Source organism: Homalodisca vitripennis, chromosome 2, assembly GCF_021130785.1.
Source record: "Homalodisca vitripennis isolate AUS2020 chromosome 2, UT_GWSS_2.1, whole genome shotgun sequence".
Lineage (NCBI taxonomy): Eukaryota > Metazoa > Arthropoda > Insecta > Hemiptera > Cicadellidae > Homalodisca > Homalodisca vitripennis.
In genome coordinates, this window is record NC_060208.1 from 105,520,300 (window position 1) to 105,541,424 (window position 21,125).

At 33.6% G+C, this 21,125-nt stretch overlaps 1 protein-coding gene and 1 pseudogene across 4 annotated transcripts in view; both read left to right on the forward strand.

The window, feature by feature from the left end:
• The window catches only part of LOC124354503 (protein disabled), a 98,136-nt gene extending 82,451 nt beyond the window's left edge, over positions 1 to 15,685 (forward strand). For all 4 annotated transcript variants that reach the window (XM_046805011.1, XM_046805010.1, XM_046805012.1 and 1 more), the window contains one exon: positions 1,744 to 15,685. In XM_046805011.1, coding sequence (XP_046660967.1) covers positions 1,744 to 5,904 — 4,161 coding nt within the window. In that variant the 3' untranslated portion in view covers positions 5,905 to 15,685. The remainder of the gene's footprint in view (positions 1 to 1,743) is intronic.
• On the forward strand, positions 7,322 to 19,890 carry LOC124355754 (annotated as a pseudogene).
• The last annotated feature ends 1,235 nt before the right edge of the window (positions 19,891 to 21,125 follow it).

Here is a 21,125-nt window from a genome sequence, read left to right on the forward strand (position 1 = left end):
TTAACAAATATAAACATTTTTATTGAAAAGAGCATACCTTAAACTACTTCTCCACATAATCTCCAAGCAAATTTAAGCATTTGTCATAACGTGTGACGAGTTTTTGTATTCCAGCGTCATATTCCTCCGCCGCCATCCGAGTGAAATACGTAGTCACGCCTTCTTTAAGTTCTTCATCGCTATCAAATCTTTTTCCCGCCAAAAACTCTTTAAGTTTTGTAAAGAGATGAAAATCTGAAGGGGCCAAGTCCGGGCTATACGGTGGATGGTCGAAAATTTCCCAATTGAATTGCTGCAGAAGTTGTTGTGTTATCCCCGCTGCATGAGGCCTGGCATTGTCATGGAAGAGAATGACGCCATCAGACAATAGACCTCTCCGTCGATTTTGTATTGCCCGCCGTAATTTCTTTAATGTTTCACAATACGCATTAGCGTTAATAGTGTCTCCACGGGCCATAAAATCAATAAGCAGTACACCACGTCGATCCCAGAAAATGGTTGCCATAAGTTTCCTGGTGGACAGAACAGTCTTGAATTTTTTTGGTTTCTTTGGTGAATGAGTATGATGCCACTCCATTGACTGTCATTTACTCTCAGGTGAAGCATAACAAACCCACGTTTCATCACCAGTAACTATGCGATTCAAGAACGTGTCTGCTTCATCAGAATAACGTTCCAAAAATGTGAATGCAGCAGCCATACGCTTGGTTTTGTGCTCATCTCTAAGCATGCGAGGGATCCACCTTGCACAAATTTTTGAATAATGCAGATGGTCTTTGACAATTTCATGAACAATTGTTCGAGAAACATTAGGGAAATGTTCACAGATGTCATCAATTGTGACGCGCCGATCGTTCCTCACGAATTCGTCTACTGACCTCAGCAGTTGATCTGACACAATGACAGATGGTCTCCCTGAACGCTCATCGTCGTGTGTGTTCCCCCTCCCCAAATTGAAATTACGACACCAGCGCCGAACAGATGACTCTTCCATCACATTGTCTCCATACACTTCCTTTAATTGGCGATGAATATCACAAGGTCGAACGTTTCTTGCGTTGAGAAATTTCATTACAGCCCTCACTTCACAACTGGCGGCGTTTTCAATTTTTTTAAACATTATGAACTGCCACAGAAACAACACAGGCAATGCTAGCGTTACGGAACTTGTAACAGAGAAGGCAGACAAGCCACTGAAGCGATCTGACCTTGACCGGCGGCTACTCGCGTCGTCAGCGCCTCACGCGGCGGAAACGGGTACTACTTTCTGGATGGCCCTCGTATTTATCAGCAACTAATATTTTTTAGTTTAGTAACCATAATATTATATTGTATCAATACTTCAGTCTACGTAAATTAACATTTTTTAATTATGTATTTAAGTCAGCAACTGTACTGCCTTAGAAATGTGAGGGTTTTATAAAAGTGGTTTCTGAGTTAATAGCAAATACAAAACATCTGATTAAAATAGAATGGTTTGTCTATAAAATCATCATTGACAGTCATAGCGCAACCAAAAGTTGTAAAGCAAACAGAGTATATAATGTATTGTTCAAAGTAGTGAATGCCCAAGCCACACTCTTCAGGCAGTAACAGATTTCGGTTCATTTGCCCCTTTTATTACTTTTCCGTGTTCAATGTGGGGAACCCTTTTTTCTTCCTTCCAACTGTGTTATAGTGATATATTTTCATTGCATCCCGTTATATTTTTGTTGCTCATGTTGATAATCTTTGTGTTTTCAGGTAGTACTAAAGGAGGAGGCTGACCTAGAACCGAACAACAAGACACGAGACCAGTTTGATGTCTTTACAGAACTAGATCCATTAGGTACTGGGAAAATAAAACCTTACATCGATAAGAAGGATTTCTTCCAGGAATTGAAGAACCCGCCAAAGAAAGTATTAAAGGATTTGGTTGGAGAACTGCCTAAGGAGAACAATCCTCCACTTTTTCAGGCCAATTTTGAAAATAATTCTGAAGTTGTTGAAAAGCCATCGAAGGAGTCAGTATTTCCAGCACCTGCAGCCACTGATCCATTTGGTGATGATCCTTTTGACAAAACTGATCCATTTGTTGATAGTGATTTCTCTCATTCTGTTGGTTTTGCAGTAGTACCTAGCATGAACCAGGACCCATTTGACACTTGTTTTGCAGATTTCACAAATTTTTCAGACCAGTCTGATTTTAATGCAACGAATTCTTTTGAAACACCAATCAGAAAATCTCCTCAACCGTCGGAAGGAAGTCCTCCTGTTCATGGTCCTCTTCGGGTCTCTCTTCCTCCAGAAAAGCAAAGTGAACCTCTCGAGCACGGTTCTCCAAAGCTTTCACCTAGCCCTCCTTCATCGAGGAATAGAAATAAATACTCTAGGCTTCACAAACAGAACATACTATCTGGCTTAGTCAAACTCCCCAGTCCTAAACAAAAGGCAAGATCACGCATCATCAAACAAAACACCCTAGACTCAACATATGATCGAAGCTCACCAGTTATGGAAGGGGTAACATTAAAAAATAGAGGACTTGAGACTCCTTCACCACCGAATGTATCATTTCTGGGAGATCTTGCCCCTGAACCCCCTCCCAGACCTGCAGTAACCAGTACGTTGATTAAACCCCCACCTCTACCTCCCAAACGTCAATTACAGACAGCTGTGATGAAACCCCCTCCGAGACCACCTCATACAGACGAACATCCACACTATGATTACATTGAAAACTGTGAGAGTTCAGGAGAAATGCCATCTGACGTGAAAAGTCCTCCCATTCCTGTACCTGCACGACGACCGCGGTTTGGAGGGGATGAAATATCAGCTCCCCATAGGCCTTCAAAAACTAATATTCCTTCCCACTCAGAACCTGAGTATTATCTTACACCATTTCCCTTACTTCCTCCTCCCCAGAAAAAAAGTTTATCTCCAAAGAACTCAATATCTAGAGATTCTTCGGTTTCTCCCAGACCAACGCCAAACAATGCTGTTAGCTCACTGGATATAACACTTAGTCAGTTAAGTAAAACTGGGTTTAGTGATCTAGCTGCCACTTTGAACATGTCTCCTACCAGTTTATCCAAAATGACACTCCAGGAATTGACTAAGTGTTTACAAAATTTATCTGAAGTTCAGAAAAATGATCCTTCTACTGAAGAATTTATTCAAGATGGTGATAAAATTAGGAAAAATGTTTTGAAGAGTGAGCAGTATTCTGCACTTAGAGAATCAATTGATGAAGATACTCCTCCATTTAAAGCTGAATTTGAATCTCATTTTAATCCTACTTTTGAAAATAAGGTAAGTACAAAAGAAGAGGAATCTTTATTTGACAAATATGCTGTTTTCCGTGAACTTTTAGAACAAGAAAAAACCATATTTGACAGTCCTCTTGAACTTTCCACTGTAGAAGAAACTGTGACTTCTAACAAATACAATTCAGAATCAACAATTCCAGAAAGCAGTGATAGTATAATTAACAATGACTCAAATGAAGAAGTAAAAATGCCTGAACCTCTTTCAAAGCCAACAGTAGATAGATATGCAGCATTGAGAGATATTTGTCTTGATGATTTAACTGGTTCAAAGGATACAGACAAAGAAGAAACAGAACCACTTAGTGATAAAGATGATAGCATAGCAGAAGTAACAAGATTTGAAGATGAACTTGATACTTTGACAATGTCCAGACCTCACAGTGAAAGCACAGATTCACCAACAGCAACTATTAAGGAGACACAGTCTATCATGGAGTCTACAATAATGGAAGAAGATGCTAATGCTTTAGATGATGAAGAAGCTTGTGAAGAAGTACATGGTGATTTGGGATCAACATTACCAACAGTGGCAGAATCAAATGAGAGTATTGCTGCATCAGATTCTCCAGTTCAATCAGTACCAGTAAAAGAACCTAGTGTTAGTTCATTGCAGTCATTAAAGGGAGAAAATTTAACAAATAATAGTAAAGATAAAGAAGTTGATTTTAACAGTTTAACTGAAGGATGGGCAAAATTCGACAATGGTATTACAGAAATTGAGAAGTCAGGTAGTGTACATAGTGAAGGTAATGTCTCCCCTTGGTCAGTTGACAGTAAAGATACATCAAAAGAGCCTTATTCTCCAGCTTGGCATGAACAGCCAGAAAGAAAATCAAGAAAGGGAAGACGTCATAAAGTGCCACCAGCAAGTGATTGGCAGGAGGATGAGGAATCAGAGGAGGGCTGGGATAGCAGGCGAAGTCGCAATGCTTCATGGGATGAACCTCCACGAAGAGAGAATGGTTGGAGTGATGGTGATTCGTTATGTGACGACACTCCTCCTTATGATTTCAAACATCATCCTCAATATCCTAACCAACGTCGAGGAAGACGGCGAAAAGTCTCTCCATGGAGGAAATCATCCAGAGACCCTTCTTCTTGGGAAGAGGATGACAGGGATCTGAGCGAAGATCAATGGGAGGAAAAGCGGTGGGAAGAAACCTCTTGGCAAACAAGACCAAAACACAGGGGTTCTTCCTGGGAAGAGGAGAGGCGAAGGGATGATTTAAGAAGGGATGATATGAGAAGAGAAGAATCAAGGAGAGACGACTCAAGAAGAGATGAATCCAGAAGGGAAGATTCTCGAAGAGATGATCCTAGAAGAGACGATTCCAGAAGAGACGACTCCAGAAGAGATGACTCCCGAAGAGACGACTCGAGGAAAAGAAGACCGTCACCCTGGAGTACAGAAGGTGAAAGAAGAAGCAGTAGAGAATCATTAACTTGGGAGGATGATGAAAGATATCCTCGTAGAAATTACCGTGACAGAAGGCGGAGAAGGTGGGAAGATGGTAACTACTCAAGAAGAGATTGGCGAGATCGTGAACAAGGAAGAAGGAACTACCAGTATTATAGGGACCGATCACATGAATCACCATGGGAAGATGAATTTAGTGAGCAAGGAGATGAGGATTCTCCAAGATGTCAAACAAGGAAACAGATGTGGTGTCGATCAAGAAACAGTGAGGACGAACAGTATGACCGTAGATATGTCAGGCCTTCAAGCAGGGAAGAACAGAATGTAGGAGATCCAGATACACATTGGGCTAGAAAATCTCAGACTCTTCAAACACGATCACGAGTTAATCGAAACAAAAAAAGAAGTCAAAATTCACCTTTTGAAGATGATTTTACATCACAAAATTTTGTCTTTGCAAGTGAAAAGAGCCCAGGAGCTGGATCTGACTTCTCTGACTATGGAAGTAAAGCCGTCCTACAAAAACCTCAATCATCTCCAGATGAAGTTTTTAAAAGAAAAGAAGGATTTTCTGATGGTGCAGATTTCAGCCCTCAAGATGGAAAAGTGTTGACACCGAGAAGTCGTCAATCTCCGTTTGAGGATGATTTCACTCCACCAGAAACTAGACGAGCTAATGGTAGGAGTATTTCTAGTGACTTAAGTGAAAAACGAATACAGTTAGAAGAACAAAAGAATAGTGATGATGTATTTTTAGGAGATAGTAATAATGATGTTGTGAACAGGCCGCGAAGTTCAAAGCTCGACAAAAATGTTTTAGAACTTTCTATTACAAAAAGAAAATGTAAAATAAATAGTGATCAAAATTTAGGTAAATTAAAGACTGAATCTGAGAGTTTAAGTGAAGAATTGGCCAGTAAGCGTTCTAGTGATAAGAGGCAAGGACCTGATCTGAAGTCTAGAATGTGCAATTTACGTAGGAATGACTCTTCTTCCATAAAACCGGATTCCATTAATATATTTGCACGTAGCGGTGATCCATTCGATGATGATTTCTTTAGCACTGACACATCTAGTTGTAATTTATCAAAAAATAAAGATGAGAAAACAAAAAAGAGTGACCCTTTCAAGTGGGCGGAAGCTTTTAGTGCTTTTAATTTTGACGAAGAGGCCAAATGATACCATGCACACCAATTCAGTGACACTGTTCCTATTACTCTTGGAGTGGGGTCATTCTATGTGACTACTACTCTCAAAGAGTCACATATAGAATCAAGTTGGTCTTAGTAATTTTGAGTGTTATCATTGTTTTATATTTTATGTAATTTATAATATTCTCAAAAGATGTTAATTTTTCATCACAAGATTTGACAATTAATATTGTTTTATAGTTATTATAACTTTTGTGCTTATATTAAAGCTTACAAGCTTGTTTTGTAGGATTGTGATATTGTTGAAGTATTGACAAGAACCACTGTAATACTCAACACACGTTTAATTTAGATTCTAGACATTTATTAACAGGCATTTATTTACGCTTGATTATTGTTTAATTTTTAATTTTGTGTAATACTAATCTACTATAGTTTGTTCCAAACACCTTATGATGCATGTCTACAAATTTGAGTTTTTTAAATGTTAATTTGTTGTATTTTGTAAAACTTTTATCTCATTATATTTATAAATTGTCCAAAAATGAAGCATAAAATCTTTCAGGTATTATTAGAACGGTCTTAAAAGATGAACAAAATTATAAAATATTAAAGTTGGTTAAATGTTGTAAAGGTACTGTAGTTTATAAAGATAACAAGATTTTGGACATAGAATCGGAATCTATCCTTTTTTTAAGTGTCAAAAAACCTTATTACACTAAGTAAAGCAAGCAAAAATCAATATATGGCAATGAACTCGCCAAGTCAAAATATTTTATATAAGAACTAGTTTTACATTAAAAAATAATTCAAGCATATACCTTACGTTCATAGCAGTACAAAGAATGACAAACCATAAAAGTGCACAATACAGATGCACTACACAAAACGTGCTGTACACACCAAAGAATGTGAGAGACTGGGGAATAAAATAATTATATTTTAGATTTTCTATTCATTTTTCAAAATATTTGTACCCAAATTGGGCTAAGTTCTACAGAATACTGACAGCATTTAATCTGCTAAGTTTTAGATGTGAAATCTCAATTATTTTACTTTTGAAGAAGGATCTAATCACAGTATCACGTTGTCTTAATTCCACAGTGTAGCATCTGAAATCCGACACTGTCCCAGACTTGACTTGGAAATCTGGAGTCCATCCATCTGAAGAGATCCGAAAAGTCAGTGGCGAAAACATTCAAAACGATTTCTTTGCATTGTTTCAACGTCAGAGACACCAACACTACAAAAGTGGTCTGTCTGGTTTACACTGAGTGTAATCCAGATAAAGAGGCGTTCTGATTGTTTCATCAGGTGCACAATATTGAGTGCATTTTAATGTTTTAGACATGATCCGAAAGTACGGAGGAGCAACTGAGATTTCCACACATAACACATCTATGTGAACATATCTATGTCTCAGAAGGTCACGCTCAGGGCCCAGAATGCACTTGGATATTCACTGTGTTGCACTGTCCTCACTGATCGGGCGGCCACGCTACGGGCCTGTTACATTTTCTCCCACCCAGTTGGAACTCTCTGCTGGGTGTAGTGGCCCGAGTGTAGTGCTGGTTCCTTGCTGCATGTCTTGCAGTAATATCTTGCCCGTTTTCTCCCACCTGGTACTGATTGATTACTACACACAGTAGTCTTTCTTCTGTTCCCTTTCCTAAGGAATATGAAGTTTTTCACTAAGCCTTCCATCTTCATCAAAACTAGCAGGTCTCCCTCTCTTTCTCTGATTTCTTGTTTCTCTTACAAGTTTTTTAATCAATCTTTTTGAACTGAAGATTATATATTGCTGTCATTCCAGGGGACCTGTTGTTGTTGTATAGTATAAAGGCATTCACAACACCCACTTCCAACAACCAAAAGAAAATTTTGTGCCACCACTTAATTGTTTTCCTTGTAATTAAATACGAAGCGATAAAATGATCTACAAAATCTACACCTTTCATTGATTGATTGTACCTGCATACAACAGCAGGTTTCTGAACTACCTCTTTATCTCCGTTTTTAACTGTTCGTCTCACTTCTTCCGTAGATGAATCATAGTGATAGTCCCTTTTACAATTTTCTTCTTCTTCTTTACTTCTACAGGTAAACCCTTTCTATTCCCATCAATGGTTTGTGTTAGATTTTTTTTTAATTAGCTCAGGGGCAAGTTTAACACTAAAATAATACCTTTCACAAAACACACGAAATCCTTCTATGCTTCCATGTGTTTTTGAGGTTTTCTAACAATGTTGACACGATTTTTTGTCATCAGAAAATCAGGCTGATTGACAAGAAAGTTAGTTGAAGCCGCACCCCAGTAAGGTGCAAATATTTGCAGAATCAATGAGGACAAGTACTTTAATTCCCCACTTTTGGAGCTTGTCCTTGTTTTATACTTTAAAAATTATCTTTCCTTTGATGCCTACTGTGCTTTCATCAATACTAATTTTATTTCTAAGACAGTAATATTCTCTAAACTTGTTTTCCAAGTATAAAACCACATTTTATACCTCGGGAGAATGTGAATGAACGCTTAAATCATTTTAATCCGTTGGAGGGCACAAATTTAGGTTCAAAAAATTTGTAAAATCCTCTCTTGAGAATGTTTTACATGAAGTGTTATATCCTTCTAAGACTGCCATACTCCAAACTGTGTGTAAGTAAAATAAGGACGCAAACCTAGAGTTTCATTATCTGCGTTTATTTAACTGTGCTTTAATTTTAAATATTTAAGTGTTTATAGACTTTTAGGAAACCCAGTATAGTACATGCGATGGTGTAAAGTGGTCGATAAAGCCTATCATAACAGTCAGTGCAACATTAGAACCCTAAATATTCTTAGGCATTGTTTCAAATCATACAAGAAAAGACCTAATGTAAAAATATAAAATTGCTCAACATTGTGGAAAAATTATTACATGAACTGGGGTGAAGACTACATAATACACTGTAAAGAGATTTACATTTTATTGCACAGTCTTTTGGTTTTCGTTGCTTCTAACTACCTTAGATTCGGATTTTTATTTACTAAAAGAAATTTCAAGTTAATGATCAAGGTACATTAATATGTTAATTAATGTTAAAAGTCAACCAAATTACTAAACATTTCATTATTCTAAAGTCCATAATACGAGGTGTAGCTAGAAAATAACCAAACTGATGTTAAAAACAAATTTTACTTGCAGATATTTACAATTGTATGTTATCCCCTTCAATGTACTCTCCCTCCTCGATATCCACACCGCTCCATGCGAATTTTCCACTATGCGTAATAACGCTGCATATAATTTTCCGTAACCCTATTCATGATTTCCGTCGCTTTTTTTTACAGCTTCAACAGTTTCAAATCTCGTTCCTTTCAAAGCTGACTTAACTCTAGGGAATCAAAAAAGTCATAGGGGCTAAATCAGGTGAAAAGAGTGCATGATCTAAGACGGGAATGTTGTGTTTGGCCAAAAACGTCAGAGAAATTTGATGTTCACATGTTGTTCATTCTGGATACTCAAAATTTTTCCAACACAGAGATAAAAGATTAACTGCATATAACTGGCGGATTAATTATGAGAGCCAGACAAAACAATAGGAGGAATGGGAAGGGGAGTCATGTGACTGACCGTACAATATTCATCCTTATTGCATTCGTTCTGTGGCTCAGACAGTACAAATCCGGTTATTTTATATCCACACCTCCTACTATAGTAGTCAATAGTACACAATGGTAGTCCTCATGCAGCAGTGGGGATTTCAATGGCCATCTAAACAATATCATAAGTGTCAGTCTCTGAATTAGGAGATGGCATCAATGCAGTGTAGAGGTTTACACTATTGTAAATTACATGTTCTAAAAAAATGGAAGTTGGTAGCAATGGATATCAATGGTCAATGTTTCGTAATGGATATAAAATAGTTTTATATTTTTGGAAAATGTTAGAATTTCTTTTTAAAAGAGTAAGAGCTTCCAAAATAAATATTGAAATGAAAGTCAATAGATTATTGAGTAAATTCTCAGGTTTATGCTTCAGTTGTTTTGAAATAAATTTGCTCTGTTTCAAAATTGACTTTGGCGAGTTCTACCACTATATATTTATTTTTGTAACAAATAACGATTGCAAATGTCTGAAATCCTGCTGTACTTTCAAATAGTCTATCGTCAATAATAAATTTTAAACAAATTACTGTGGTATATTAACTTTTCAACAGAGAGTTTTTAGAAGACTTGTATATATATATATAAAATTTTTAACACATTCTATGTGTTTATAAAATAGATCTAGCTAAATTTTAATGTGAGACTTTTTACTGTATCAGTGGAAAGGATTGTTAAAATTGTATAAAACCCAAGTTAACTAGAACCATTTTGTATCTGATATTCAAATTGTATATTAATTAATTACTTTAGAGTTAATATAAAAATATTTTTGTCAACTCACTTATTACTACAGTGAGCCTATCATAGTATCTGGAGTGTTAAATAACTGACACCAAAACATTAGAGAAAGTGCTACATTTGTTAGGTATTCAAATTCCACCATGAGTTTGTATTACTCTAATCTAAAAATAGTCACAATTATTGTACTTTTTCTCTAATTAGATTTCTTTTGAAAAAATCTCTTGCCAGCTGAACATAAAATATTGTCAGTGTGTTTTTATAAAACAAGTTACATTGTTATATTTTAAAATACTTCAAGGTATTTTTCAAAAGTTCTCTCTGAATCTCAATTATCTATATAATGACCAGTGTTGTCACGCAATTAAATATGAAAAAACAGTAGGATCAACTTACTTTGCTTTTATATTATGTAGTTTTTGAACAAGTAAGTATTAACTATATACAGAACAAATATTTTATGAAAGGTGGTGACTTCAGCTCTTTATCTTGTTGTCTAACGATAATACAGCTGTTATTTATGTGTATGACTGTCGGTTTCAATTGTGTCAAGCTAAGAAAAATATGATCTGGGATAAAATTATTTATTTTATATGTATTATACTTTTGATAGCTTAACATTTCAACCTCCACCAAAACCAGTGCTACTCATGATCAATTTCGTTCTTAAGAGAAATTCCTCTATCAATTTCAAGAAAAACTAGGTCATGTGGTTACAAGGTATGCTAAGCACACCACAAGCACCACACACCATTGCAACGGATCATGACAGTCATAGAGCAGTTCCCGAATAACAGTTTCATTGCAACAGAATCCCATATTCACTTCTTTACATCTCGTCACTTTGCATTTACCGGATTTGTTTCATAGCAATATAATTAGTTAGGACATTTCAATTATCAGTCAGTGATTGAAAATCTAATAATCTTTACAAACATATGAAATTTTAATATTTTTATAATGCATAAACCAGGAAAAGTATTAAAACATTTTTAACACTAAACATTTAAAATTATAGGTAAATAAAAATGATTTAAACATTGTTATAGATTTTAAATATGCTGAATAGAAATAAAATATCCAGTGCGATTGAATTATGAGGAGGGGTAAACCCAAGAATAATAAATACAGCCTCTCTGAATTTGTTGCAATGTATAGTGTCATGGTTATCTCATCATCTCATAACCAGTATTAACCAGTCTAGAATCTGTTGCAGCAGCAATCATAAGGTTATGTCGTTGTGAGTTCCAATGGAAACAACCTACCTCTATGTGTAGCAACGATCGTGTTGTGCGATAGTTCCAGTGAAACTGGACAGAAGTGTTGTAGAATTCCCAGAAACTGACAAGTCTGAGAATGTAAGACATATTTTTTAGGTACACAGAAGGTATAAAATACATGTTAATCACTTAAGTTGGTTTTCAAATGTGTTTATAGTTAGCCTATTCCAACAATACCATTGCTTAAAGAGCTTAAAGATGTCAAATTGGTCTGATATTTATACAAATATGCCCAACAATTGTAACTAAAACACTGTCCTTTTTAATGTTATTAAGTACTTGTGATGTTATTAACTCCACATTACAGGGCTACCATTATATTAGTATAATAAATAATAGTCACCTAAAACCCTTTTGACTATTTATTATACTAAATGTGTGTGATATAGCAATTTTTCAGGTATAGATAAGAAATTTGTGGCCAAAAGTAAGTTCAGTTAGCATGATGGAACATATTTATTCAGCAAACCATCGTCTGGTGATCAGCTAAAGCTTTATCATCCAAGTTCTTCAAAGTCCCTCTTCTTTGTTTCAAGTCCCTTTCTTGGTCTAAAATCCTCCTGCTTCATTAAGTGATTTTTGAAAGGAAAATTGAGATAATGAGAAATATTGTTCTTTTATAACTTTCTGGGGAAGAGTTGTAACAAATCCTGATTTAGCCTTCCAAATATTACTGAAAAGTTTCCTGAAATTCCTCCACTTCATGTTCTGTGACATCCAACAGTAAAGCAATGATGAGTATTGCAAAGTAACAAATAGTGATTACAGAATACTAATCAATTTGTCGAACACAAGACTAGTGATTTTTAATTGAATATTAAACCATCCAGAATCGTACATTACTTAATTTTTAAAATTGGCTGTTGTTACATTAATTAATCACACATTATTGCATTACTTAATTTCACAACTCAGACATTCATTATTATCAGATATTACAAAATAACATGTATATCATTATAACATTGTGTTATTTGATAGTCGTATTCAAATTCTTCATTGTCAAAAAGATAACTATTGAACAAACAACTCATTTGGAATATTTGATCAAAGCTGATGTTACTGTTTGTAACAGGTGTATCCAGCTAACATTTATCTCAGTAATGTTAATGTAAGGAACATTTTCTAAGAAACTACTGGGTATACTTAATTGATATTTTACCCCATACCAACCAACTTTGGTACATATGCAGTTTTTTGGTAATAGTCAGTATTACTAAATGGCTGAAAAAATACATTTTTTCTTTTATTGTTTTGAAATTTTTATTTTGGATATTGTTTTTGTTGTACATTACAAATATATTTTTAAGCTATACAAAACAAATCAGCTTATGTGAGAAGGTGTTCTACATATTGTGTAAAAATTTCAATCAGTATCTTAAGTAATTTTTGAGATAATGTTCTTTTTTGGATGAATTTTTTGTAAAAAAACCCATTTACTTAATTATAGTACTTTTATTGATTATACTTAATACATTCCACTCTGATAAGCAGGATTTTCTTCTCCAAGTTTTCTCTTCTGAAGCCTTTCCTGCCTTCTTGCTACTCTTAAAAAGTTTGAAATGAATTTTCCACAATAATGGATGCCTTCAGAGCTCAGTAATTTCATAGCACACCTGGGTGCCATTGCATGCAAAACTCTGCATTTTGTTACATGTCTGTTATAACTGGCCACTGCCTCATATACTCTCCAAAGTTCTAATTGCAATAAAAATTGTTTTTTTTTTTGGACCCTTGCTCATATACGCTTTTTACATTCACATTTTGGGTTGTCACAGATTTGTTTTACTAAATCTGAATGTTTACGGTGTCAATCAATGGAATGATGACAGCTGATATTCAATAAGCATTCATGCCTGCTGACCAAACACTCAATCATAAGACTAAGGTAAAAGAGTGTTTATATAATAAAGTGTATACAGCATACTATTTGTTTTTAGGAGATAAAATATGTCCGTGCAACAAGATTTTTTTTAACATGAGGCATGAGGTAAGAAAAACTACGTATTATAATTATATCAACAGACTCAGAAAAATTTGTAGTTTCATAAAATGTAATAAAAAATATTAGTAAAAGAATTTTTTACCATTCCAGATCCCCTTAATACCTTAACTGCTGGTCCATACTTAGCCTGACACACTAGTACACTTAGTATACCACAGTCAGGTGTTAGTAGCTCTCTTGTTATTATACCAGACATACCTCATTCGAGATAGAAACATGTTTTCAATTGCATTTTGTATTTCAATTATGTGCATTTTAAAGAAAACGTACTCATCGTTTACTTGTTACAGATTTAGTATTATCCGTAATTGTTCAGTAATAACATTGAATTTCCCAGATTGTGTTTTATTAATTTTCAAGTAATCTACATTACAAATAGGAATGTATACATAATTTTGTTATTTTATATTGTTATATTCCCCTTAAAATGATAATTATTGTTGTCAATTTATTTAATTTATTTCCATATTTATATATTTTTGCATGATATTTATAAAATTGTCATTGTTTGAAGAAATATTCTCTAGAAGCAATGAAATAATTGTTCAGTGTTAAAATACTCGTTAATTTGTAAAAATGTATAAAGGTTGAGATTCAGTAATAATCGCATATCATCTTGATAATCTTGTTAACATCCTATCGTGTTATATATTTATATTCATTTAGTTATTACCTTTTATGATATATTTAATTATTTGTTTCTAATTCCTTTCCTTCATTATTTTTGTCAAGCTTTTGAAGGTCTTTGTGCTGTGATATGTCATAAACACCTTTATATTTTATTATTCTTCTAAGATCTTTGTTATATGTTGTTACTACAAGTATTAAAATGGTATGTTTTTTTTACTGATTTGTTTAACAATTTTGCTGGCAAACTGTTCTTTTTTTATAAAATGTAAAGCTTGCTCAACATTTTAAATTCTATAGATTAAATGATGTTAATTACTTATTATTATTGTTAAATTTTGTTGAAATATTTATTTTAAATAATCATATAGACACTATCCATAAATTTCATACACTCCTGGATAAAATAAATGCATTGGTTTTAATTGAAAAATATTAATTTAAAGTGCATACCTAAGTTATATTCCTTCGGATTGTCATACTAAGATTTTTAATATAGTCTATAAAATATAGATAATGAAATATAAAGTTATAGTAGGGTCCTAATATGAGCTTCTGTGTTAACAAGCTCTTTAGTACTTGTCACGTTTGGACTTAAAGCACCATTCACTCTTCAGCTTTATTAGCAAATTGGTAGAAGAATGAAACTAAATGAATGTAGAATATTGGTCTTGGACCTTCAAGACTAACCTTACAATTTTACTAACCTCAATACCAAATGTTGATGCTTTTAGAAAGTTTGTTCTTTAATATACAGGAGTTTACATCATTACATGTATTGTACTGTATTTAGTGTGTGTTGGTTCAATTACATATGACCATTAGTATGTAAGTTTGTTGTTTCTAGTGGAAGAAGAGGTACATTGGCAGAAACAATGCTGGAATATAGGAAATTTTATTGGATATCTTGATTATATATTTATTGTTTAAACATTGTTATTGCTTCATTTATTAACTTAGTTTTATACTTGTGATGATCACAGTCTTGTTTACTTCTTAAGATTCTCATGTTGTAAGAAAGACAAGTATATCTCAAAGTAATTGCATAAAATAGTGTTTATTTTTTCCAGGAGTGTAGTTTTGTTTTTAAGAGCAATAAACTTGAAATTAACAACTGTACACTAGGGGTCACATCAATATTGTTTAATAGAATCATGTTGGTATTTGTGGTTTAACAAATTACAAAAAAATTAAAACTATTTTACAATTATATGACACATTAATGTTTGATACTAACTAAAGTAAAGGTGTGACAGGAGAAGTATTGTACTAAACATATGGCACAGTACAAAACATCTTTCCCCGTTGTATTTATTTTTTTACTCTCTAAATGTATTGAAATTTTGAAGAAACCAAAACGTCATACCCTTTCAGACTTAATACCCTCATAAATGTAACGTAAGAAAATGTATAAAACTGAAATATAGTCTGTAAATTGTTAATCACTGTGAATTAATGTATTTTATATGATTATTTATATTTATGTTTTAATATAAATAATGTAAATATTAAAGAGTTTCATTTTATACCTGAACAATACCCCAGCCAAAAAGTCCCATTTTCTGGATAAACATGAAATTTTGCATTTTTTATTGCACTCTACAAGTTGTTAGCTTGAATGCAACAACAGAATTTTAATTTGTGTAACTATGAATTTGAGTTCATATCTTTCTTCCCTCTTTTTCAATTCAAATGCAAACTCTTTCTTTGTGTGTATCTTCATGACGCAAAAATATATTGCTTAAATTGAACTGCTTTTCATTATTTGAAATTTATTTTGCATATGAACTCAAATCCCATAACATATGTTTTTTTTTTATTTTTTTAGAATGATTAAATTACTCAGACTCTATCCCACTACCTTCTAATCAATTCTTAGAGATCTCCATAAGAAATGCATTGGTGAGTATACAGTATGAATTTTAGTTACATGTTCAAAATAAACTTTGCATCACAATAGTGGTATTATTAATAATCTGTTTTAAATATACCAGCTAGTATGAACTAAAGTTGATTGAAGCATTGTATATTTTATTGATTTTACTATTATGTTTGAAATGTATAGAACATGAGTAGAAGGCTGTAACATGTTCACAGTTCTTTGTTTGAAGTTTATTTTTGACAATGGAAGGATTGTGAAGGAAACAGGATTTTTCTGGACATTTGCCATCGTTCAGTGAAACAAAATATCTGCAATCTGATCTCTTCTCCAGGTAAATAACTAACCTAATACATAATTACAAACAAGGTTAGAATAAACAAATACCACAGCGTTGTGTCCCCCCCCCCCACCCCCCCCCCCCCCCACCCCCCCCCCCCCCCACCCCCCCCCCCCCCCACCCCCCCCCCCCCCCACCCCCCCCCCCCCCCACCCCCCCAATCATTGTTTCTACGTTTCAATAGGAATGATTAATACAACGAAAATGTCTTCAGCTCTAAAAAACATCTCTTTCTTGTAAAATTATCATAGTATAATTCCCCATAATTGATACAAATAATTCAGAATAAAATATTCCCTGTTAGTTAATTGTTTTAGAATTAACTATAAGATAAATTTACTGTTATAATGTGTAGTTTTTAAATGTGTTGTATTTAAATTTATGTTTAGTATATTAATGCGAGGTAAATTTTAAGTTATATGTAGATTTCAGCAATTGGAGATTGCCACAACACTGGTTTGCATTGGGCGAACAATGGCGAATTGGTCGTATCTTCTTTCTTGATGGTCCTCTTGTGTATTTATTTGTTGTTGAGTCACAGTGTTTGAGTAAAGTAATAGTGTATTTAATACTGATCGAGGTTTATTTTTGTGATAGTGGTGTCTGTAGTTTTTTAAATCGCTTAAAAGCTTTATGTACATTAAAAAACCTTAATATATTATGATACCACATGTGAGTTTAAAAGAATTTGTAAGTTTCTTATGTAGTAAGTTTAGGATTTTTGTTTATTATAAACAAAATTGGCCTAAATTAATTTTGCCAGGATTGATATACAGGTAAGACAAACTGTTTTTAAAAGTTCGATTATATTCTTCAAAATATCTCAAATTGATTATCATAGTTTTGGAAAGAATGTCAATTTGAAATAGAGTCAGCTGAGTGTGGGGTGTTAGAAGATTAATTCAACAATATTTTGAAGGAGTCTACAATCTTATAAAAACACTTTCTCTGCAAGCTCTTTCAAGATAGTAAACCTGCGTGTTTCACTCAGATTACTGTAGAATAGTGTGGATACGTTTTTATTTTCAGACATTATACAGTAATGGCCTATCTGGGGATTTACTGTCTCTTAAAAAAGCCATGCTTACGCAATCACTTAAAATTACGCAGATATCTAGAAAACTTATTGATCTGTAGTGAAAAAACAGGCTGTTATTCTCGTAGGTGTATTCACATTGTTTTAGAATTTGATTAGAAGCTCAGAGGAATTAGGTGCAGCAAGATCATTGCTTCTTAGACAAAACAGATCCTATGATTGTTTTGGAAACCAGCATGAACCGTGAACGTTACCATTCATTTGGCGACAAACTTATTAGCGAGATTCTTACTTCGAATTCCTCGTGAGGCTATTACCTCTGAAGGACTGATAGAGGTGTGTTGAATACGATAAGAAACGGTTCGGCAGCAGCCATTTGCCCAAGCTTCTGATCAGGTGAAGTTTCCGTGTTGTGCCACAAATGCTTCTCGTCTACCTTAGCTTTATTTTCAGGACAGGCCTCTCAAATGGCAACAGCACCGAAGGTCTTCTTCCTCCAGGGACCAGACAATAGATTTGCTTCAGAGGGAAAAAGCAGCTATTAGAGACCAGGGAAGATGAAAAAATATCCCTTACACAGTTGTCAAAAAACAAAACTCAAAATTTTGGTTCAAAAGTTTCTCAATGTTAGAATGATGCCGAGCGTTCTACTCCTGATGGTCTCAATTTTTGGTAACTGGAAGTGTAGATGGTTTTATAGAGGTATGGAATTTCACAACTGGCAAGATTAGAAAGGACCTTAAAGTATCAGGCTCAAGACAACTTCATGATGATGGAGGAGGCTGTATTGTGCATGGCCTTTAGTCGGGATTCTGAGATGCTTGTATCAGGTGCACAAGATGGTAAAGTAAAGGTTTGGAAAATCACTACTGGCCAGTGCCTTCGCAAAATTTGAAAAGGCTCATACTAAGGGTGTTACTTGTTTACAATTCTCCAGAGATAACAGTCTAGTTCTTAGTGCTTCTTTTGACACCACTATTAGAATACATGGACTTAAGTCAGGTAAGACACTGAAAGAGTTCAGAGGTCACAACTCATTTGTAAATTGAAGTGGTTTTTCAGTTGGAGATGGTCACAGCATTCTAAGTGCGAGCAGTGATGGTACTGTCAAAGTGTGGAGTATGAAATCAACAGAATGCACAAACACTTTCAAATCTCTGGGAGCGGCTGATATTGCTGTCAATAGTATCCATTTTATTACCCAAGAATCAGGAACATTTTTGTTGTCTGTAATCGAACCAACACTGTTGTCATCATGAACATGCAGGGTTCAAATTGTACGTTCCTTTTCAAGTGGTAAACGTGAAGGAGGCGACTTTATTTGCTGCACTTTGTCACCAAGGGGAGAGTGGATTTACTGTGTGGGAGAAGACATGGTGTTATACTACTGCTTCTCCATATCTTCAGGTAAATTGGAACGAACCTTGAATGTTACATGAGAAGAACGTTAATTGTTGGTGTGTCTCACCACCCTCATCAGAACCTGTTATGTACATACAGTGAAGATGGTCTTCTTAGGCTTTGGAAACCTTAAATATAAGTCTCACATGTTTTATGTTTGTATGTATGCTTTCTTTGTTTTATGTAAAATGCAGCGTCTCGTTTACACTATATCATTTTTACTCAACCCAAGTTGTGTAACAGAATCTGATTCAGTAAAATAACTGTTTAGCATAGGGTCTAGACTGTACGAAACACCAATGAGTACTAAATTCAAGTTAGGCCACTTGGTTTTTGTAATTAATTAGCTTTTTATTAAACATTTTTAAATTTGTGATTTAGAGAAAGAAATTTTACAGTTTGAACTAAAAAAATTAATATTTTTTCAAATAACTACCAACTAAAAGTTAATTTAAGGGCTGAGTTAAGAGGTTCATGTTGTATTATTGCATAATTAAAGGTAATCGGTTAGATTTCTTTTTGTAAATTTTACAGATAGCCTCTAATTTTATATTAGTAAAGTACCCTGAATATTAATATAAAGCCTAAACAACTTTGTTTAAGACCATTACTGTTGTGAACATTCATGTTCTTTAGTAATAGACAAGATTAACTACATGTATTGTATATTTAATTAGGCCTCATTTTATAAAGTGGGACTTAGGTACCTTTACAAGGTATTTAAGCAAGTCCTAGCCAAATAATTTTGTTATCGCTATAGATTCTATTCAAAGACCCCTTTTTGGGACTAGTGTTAATAATATAGGCCCTATGAAATGTATAAGTTATATATTATTGTAATTAATACATTTTGAATGACATGTTGAGATAGATGTACTTTGGTTCCATTTTTCTTAAGATATAGGTAGCCTAACTTACATCAATAATATTCTAGACGGCAAGAAACATTATTAAAACAAGAGTTTTATTATTTCTTTTAGTAAATATCAGTTTTGTTCTTGTGTTTTTAGATTCAATATTCATCATTTTATTGTTAAACAAATTAAAATCTTTCTAAAACAATCCAGTTGTTATAAATTTGTTTACTTCCCATACAGCTAAGTTGCCAAATCTGCATAGTTGAATTATACTTTTTAGTTTATCAAGTAGCAACGCAATATAAAATTAAATACACATTTAAAACACAGGTAACTAAAATGCGTCTTAGTGTCAGAATGATTTTACACTGTAGATGAATTTATGCACTGTTCACTTTAAAACTCTTTAACTGTCACTGTAAGGTATCTCTTTTGAGTGATGTTTTCGTGTGTTATTTTCGTATACAAAAATTCAGCTTTATTGTTATTGTGTATTACGAAATGTAAAAATTTATACACAAATTTTATTGAGAAAGTTTATACTAGACCTTTGTTTCACTATGTGATTGTGTTAAAATACTAATACCTTATTAAACAATTTCTTTATGAATTTTTGAATGTTTGTTAATTATGTGATTTAAAATTTAATAATTAATACTTAAACTATTGTGTAAAATTCTTGTGAGTCATGTCTTGAAAAAATTAATGCTATTTGTATTTTAATTAAACATGCTAAATCATTTCTATGAAAATTGGAAATAATTATCTTTAAAAAGTAAGAGCTATTAATTTTTAGCACCCAATTTGAGTAAAATGGTACTCAAAACCATCAAGATTTGAAATATTAATATAATACAAGCCACTATACTAATCTTTACTGGCTGTACATTATGTGTGTGACAAAATTGTTGTGTTTGACTAATGAATTAATAACAGCTTCTTTGCAACATAACATGGCCTATTTGTGTTTGTTAATATTTATTTTTATTTATCTAAGACTAGTTTTTAAGTCATGTCTAACTCTAAGGCTTGCCTTTTCAAAGCCACGGGCTGATATAATGGCTCGAGAATTATATTTTTAAAATGGCTGTGAGCTAAAATCTTGGCACCGAAAATCAGTTCAAAAACGCCATTGTGCCGATATATCGACACCCCTCATTGAATACATTATTCCCTTGTTTCTTTATTTTTAATTTGTAATATATCAAATGCCAAATGTAAATAGATATCTTTTTCAAATTGTTATAATTATTTCCAAGTTTTTTTCACTTTTTTGATTAAGTAGAAAGACGAAATTTGGAAGACAGTTTATGTACCAAAGAAATACGTTATTGGAAAAATAATTTACAAAAACTTCATTTCTGATAATAATCACTTGATTTTTTTGTATTTGTGTGAAAATATGTAATTTCTTACAATAATGTTTCCTTGAAACTTTTG